Genomic DNA, 6,207 nt, shown 5'->3' with positions numbered 1-6,207 from the left:
CCTATCTACTCTTGTGTTTATCTACATTATAGTTGGTGTTTATCTTACGTATTGCTAGTCATTATCTAGTTAAGGATAAGTACGATCTCATGTCGATCCAGTAATTAGACCGTCATTACCATATGTATATAAAGACCAGTTGGTCGACCTAATAATACACACAAGTTCCCCTCTTCATTCACAACAGATCCCGATTTGTTATTACCCCTTGTTAATTTTTTTTTCAAATTGTAATATACAAAAGTATAAATCGCCAAATTTAATGGATAAGAGGTTGATTGGTTGGGCAGTAAGAGGTGACTTTAAATTTAATTTTTATCTACAGCCTTAAAAATTATTTCTTCCATTTCAAATTACTTGTCGTTGTAGGGTAAAATTTTTGTTTCAAGATAAGTGTCGTTTTATAATTTTAATGCAAAATTTAATGATTTTATATTTTAATAATTTTATATTTTAATCTATTTTTCAATTGGTTAAAATGTGGTTAGGTGTATTGATAATGATGTTTTTATCTAGTAAATATACAAAATTAAATGTTTTCTTAATCTGTGTGCTAAAGTCTAAAACGACAAATAATTTGAAAGGGAGGGAGTACTAATTATGCTTTATATTGATTTTTAAAGGTACAACCAAAAAATTAAAACTACAGCAAAAAAAAACAACCGTAAAAAACTTATTCTCCAAAACCTCATCTTTTTAGCTGTAGAAAATTTTAAAGTTACATTCGTTAAAGCTAAATAAAAAAATCTTACATATTAGATTTTAAAGTAAATTTTTCTACAGTTGAAGCCCAACCAATCACCCCAATGTAATACAATGTAAACTAATAACATAACTTCAATGTGAATATTGAAAAATATCCATACAATTATAATAATTATCCTTTATCTATATGTTTATATCTTTAATTATTTTTTTAAAAAACTATACCACAATTTATTTTAAAAAATGTTACTAGTCATCAGTTTTAATAATATGATAATTTTTGTTTTTACTACAAATACAGCAGATAAATTTACAGTTTTTACTATATAATTTTTACCGTAAATTTCATCAAATTATAATACATAATGCACCTCAAAATCAATAATACATGTCACCCTTGTTCTAAAACGCGGTGCCAAGGGCCGCGTAATCGCCGGAAAGTTGTGGGGCGGGCCGGAGCCGCCGGGAGTAGCCTGTAATCAGCCAAAAAATCGGGTGTTTTTGAAAAACTTCGTTTTTCTTCATTTAAACTCTACAAATCGAATAATATTTCATAGATTCATCAATAATTAGTACAGATCAAGCAAAAGAACGAAGAAATCACAGTAAAAACGATAAAAAAGGTAGCCTCCATGTTTAAGGTTTGAGATCGTGTAACAAGAAAGGAAGAAGATGAAAGGAAAATATCATTTTTACCCTTCATTAAACCTGGATTTAAAAAAATGAGCAAGGGGGATTCGAACCCAGCCCTAATTCGGTCATTAGTAGAACGTTGGCCACTAGACCACATTAGGTTCTTGGTAATTCTATCAAGTTATCTAGTATACATACCGATAAATTAAATAAAAGTCTAAAAATTCCGCCCCGCGTAATTTCCGATTAATCCCCGATTTTCTTATTAGGCGTTAGGCCCAACCCGACCGCCCGACTAGCGCCTAACGAGTTCTCGAACAGGACATGTCACCAATCAGAATGGATCAAGTTTTGTGTTAGGTCGATTACATCGTGGACTATAGCAAGTTAGAATATTGTGTTAGGTCGATTACAATAGATATAATTTCATGTAACTTCCAATATAGGACTTTGTTTTAATCCATCCTGATTTATTTAACAGATGCATTATGTAAATTGTAATTGTGTTCTGATTTAGCATAGTTTCAACGTGCTGCGTTGGATGTTAAAAAGTAAACGTGCTGCGTCGTTGGTTAGGATTAAGATGGAAACGACATAAAACATAATATATGCTAGATCTCGATCCGCGCAACCGCGCAGATTTTTGTTTTCATTTATTTTTATATAAACATTTTGTTTTCAATTTTAAATTGGTATATGATATAATATATATGTTTCTATCAATTTTTAAAACATAATAAGTTTACGGTATATTTTTTCCATTGAATAAATTGTTTCAAACTTTCACATGTATTTGTATCTTCTTCCATATATATTTTTTTAGATTATTAATTTATTATTAAAATCATAACTATATATATAAAGATTAGTAAAATATTGTTTTATTGTCATATTCAAAGATATTGTAACATTTCACAAATTTATAAAGGTTATAAAAAATTAAACTTTCCGCTTCATAGATTTATATTATCGAGTAAATAATTAAACATTTACTTTTTGTTTGATTTTAGTTTTAAATTTGTTTTCATTGGTTTAAGGTAGTAAAGATTAATTACTGTTAGATAATATGATTTTTGTTATTTAAAATTTTTGTTTTCATTTATTTTTATATAAACATTTTGTTTTCAATTTTAAATTGGTATATGATATAATATATATGTTTCTATCAATTTTTAAAACATAATAAGTTTACGGTATATTTTTTCCATTGAATAAATTGTTTCAAACTTTCACATGTATTTGTATCTTCCTTCATATATATATATTTTTGGATTATTATTTCATTATTAAAATCGTAACTATATATATAAAGATTAGTAAAATATTGTTTTATTGTCATATTCAAAGATATTGTAACATTTCACAAATTTAGAAAGTTTTTAAAAAATTAAACTTTTCGCTTCATAGATTTATATTATCGAGTAAATAATCAAACATTTAGTTTTTGTTTAATTTTTAAAATAAACTATAGAGTTTTAAACTTGTTTTCATTGGTTTAAGGTAGTAAAGATCAATCATTGTTAGATAATCTGATTTTTGTTATTTAAAAAAAAATCTATATAATTTTAAAAGTTAACATTGACAAATATTTAAATAATTAACATATAGATGTATAATATTACAACATTAAATTATATCTATTTAATTTATACTATCTATAAATCTAATGGATCATCTATTGTTTAATTCTAATTATTGATAGTCCAATAAAAATTTCTGGCAGGCCCAAAATTTAAATGATAAGATTAGAGATTAAATGTAACATGATTTTTTAGTAATAGGTCAATTATGTCTATTTTTTAAAAAATGAATCAATGTTGTTACTTCTGTTTTAATATATAAGATACGAATTAACTAAATGTAAATAACATTATCATTAACTAAATGAAAGAGTAGTTTTAGGAAATATTTTCATATAAGGAAAATCGTATTCGTTAGTCAATAATTCCCTTACCTATTTTTCTGTTGAATAATTGTTTCTATTAATTGTAGTTTTAATTTAAAAGTCAATGGCACACCTGTAAATAGAATCAAAAATCAAGGGGACCTCAAAAATGTAATCTAGTATAGATAGTATAGATAGTATAGATATATAAATATATAATATAAATAAATCACTCGTTCGGGCTGTATATCTTTATTTATGTATAGAAAAGAAAGATTGAACTAACAAAAGACCCAACCCTGCTTGAGTCATTATAAATACATTAAAACAGCCATTCTGTTTGGTGCATCAACTCGACTGAAAATGACAAGCCTTTCCAGTCTCTTCAAGATTCTAAGTTGCAGGGACCATGTGGAGTACTATGTTCTAGTCGTGATCGTTATATCCTCTGCTTTATGGTATTTTTGGCTTTACGCCAAATCCAAACCTCAGTCTTCTCCCTTGCCTCCGGGACCTTGGGGTCTTCCGATAGTTGGAAACCTCCCGTTTCTCAAACCAGAGCTTCATACCTACTTCCAAGAGCTGGCTAAAAAGCACGGTCCCGTTTTCAAACTCTGGTTCGGCTCCAAGCTGGCGATCGTGGTCACCTCCTCTGAGGTGGCCCGTGAGATTCTCAGGACCAACGACGTCATCTTCGCGAACCACGATGTCCCCGCGGTGGCTCTAGCTAGCTCGTACGGTGGTATTGATATCCCCTGGTCACCATATGGACCGAGGCTACGGATGCTGAGGAAACTATGTATTAATAGGATACTGAGCAACGCGAGGATGGAAAAATCTGTTGACCTACGCCGCGGAGAGACCCGGAGAACGGTTAGGTACTTGGCGGATCTTGCTCGGGCCGGGTCACCGGTTAACTTGGGAGAACAAATATTCTTGATGATACTAAATGTCGTGACGCAGATGTTGTGGGGCGCTACGGTTCAGAACGAGGATAGGGAGCTTGTTGGAGCCGAGTTCTCGGGATTAGTTCAAGAGATGAACGACCTCCTGCTGGTGCCCAATTTATCTGACTTCTTCCCGGTGTTGAGCCGATTTGATCTTCAGGGTTTGACTAAGCGTATGCAAGGACTGGCTGAGAGGATGGACCGGCTGTTTGACCGGGTCATTAATCAACGGCTGGGGATGGATAAGGGAAGTGAAGGGAAGGGTGAGGATTTTTTGGAGGTCTTACTAAAAATAAAGGACGAAGATGATGAGAAGACGAATCTCAACATGAACGATGTGAAGGCGTTGCTTATGGTACGTAAAACATTATCTCTAATATGGAGAGTGTTGGACAAGAAGATTTGTTTACTTTATATTTGGAATGATATTGATGATCTTCAAAATATTATACAGCTTCTTTAATTAGTTAGGGGTGATCAGGATTTATTAATTAGGTCCCTATCGAATTGAATTTAGGACCTTACAAGTTTATGGTTAACAACCTGGAGCTATGGGTTTAGATTTGACTAAAAATATACAGCTTCTTTTAGTTTTCATATAAATTTCAAGATGTTTTTATAATTAATTGTCTCAATTATATAAAAGGACATGGTGCTCGGTGGTACGGATACATCAGTACATGTCATAGAGTTTGCGATGGCTGAGATATTAAACAACCCAGAGATCATGAAGAAAGCTCAACAAGAACTTGACGAAGTTGTGGGCAAAGACAAAATAGTTGAAGAATCTCACATCCCTAAACTTCCATACATTCTTGCTATTATGAAAGAAACTCTGAGGCTTCACACGGTTGCTCCACTCCTTAATCCTCACCGCCCATCTCAAACCACCGTGGTGAGCGGCTTCACTATCCCTAAAGATTCAAAGATCTTCATTAACGTGTGGGCGATCCATAGGAATCCAGGTGTATGGGAGAACCCACTTGAGTTCGATCCCAGCCGGTTTCTTGACCAATCTTATGACTTCAACGGAAATGATTTCAACTATATTCCGTTTGGATCTGGTCGTAGAATATGTGTGGGAATGGCAATGGGCGAGAGAGTTGTTCTCTATAATATCGCTACGTTGTTGCATTCTTTTGACTGGAAACTTCCTCAAGGTGAGAGAGTAAAGGTCGAGGAGAAGTCTGGGATCACCTTGAAGCTGAAGAATCCACTTGTTACGACCCCCGCGCTAAGGTTGGCTGATCCAAATCTTTATCTCTAGGGTCTTACTCTTACACAAGCGAAGAAATGAGTATATGTGTTGTGTGAACTAATAAAGCCGAACATGTTATAGGGCTTTCGCATGTTGACAAAGTTTGTTGTAGTGTCCTGTTTTTTTTTTTATCTTTTTAGTTTCCTTCGCTGGTATATGTGTTGTGTGAACTAATAATAAAGCCCTACTTTGTTGCGTGTTTTTGTTTTCTTTCTCTACACATCTTAATTTTATTAAGTTACTCTTTTAAACAATAACTAGGTAATAACCCGCGCTTTGTGCGGAATGTGATTATTAGTTTCATTATTTTTAATAAAAAGACATTAAATCTGTTTAATCTAGATATTGATTCGTTTTTTTTTTTAATCTTCTAATATATAAATATTATTTTAAATTAATATTCATTTTAGTTTATTTGGTTAAAATGTTTGATTTTTTTTTGTTTTTTTCCGGTAAAAAACAAAAATTAATATTATTTGTTTATTTTCATGTTATGAATTTTAGATAGCCGTCGAACCACTATTTTCATGTTGAACCAATAGTTTCTAAACAGATAATAGTCTAAGAAAAAGAAAAAAAAATTATTAACACAAATCATTTTACTACAATTTGGTCGGTAGTGAAAGAAGCATTAAGAAAAAATATTTCAACTTTAAAAAAAATTAGATACTTCAGTTGTGGTAAATACTTAGTTATACGGTGTTCACGTTAAGGTGCACATGTATTTATATGTAAAAAGTATATAAAAATAGTTGACAAATATATAAAGATATTGTTAA

General features: G+C 31.5%; 1 protein-coding gene across 1 annotated transcript; it reads left to right on the top strand.

The window, feature by feature from the left end:
• The first annotated feature begins 3,479 nt into the window (after positions 1 to 3,479).
• On the top strand, positions 3,480 to 5,608 carry LOC106325333 (cytochrome P450 93A3-like). The gene is made up of 2 exons (XM_013763379.1): positions 3,480 to 4,525; positions 4,817 to 5,608. The coding sequence occupies exons 1-2, from the start codon at positions 3,587 to 3,589 to the stop codon at positions 5,435 to 5,437; spliced, it is 1,560 nt and encodes a 519-aa protein (XP_013618833.1). The 5' UTR covers positions 3,480 to 3,586; the 3' UTR covers positions 5,438 to 5,608.
• The last annotated feature ends 599 nt before the right edge of the window (positions 5,609 to 6,207 follow it).

Source organism: Brassica oleracea, chromosome C2 (assembly GCF_000695525.1).
Source record: "Brassica oleracea var. oleracea cultivar TO1000 chromosome C2, BOL, whole genome shotgun sequence".
Classification (NCBI taxonomy): Eukaryota; Viridiplantae; Streptophyta; class Magnoliopsida; order Brassicales; family Brassicaceae; genus Brassica; species Brassica oleracea.
The sequence above is the reverse complement of the archived record's forward strand: the minus strand, read 5'-3'. Positions and strand labels throughout refer to the sequence as shown.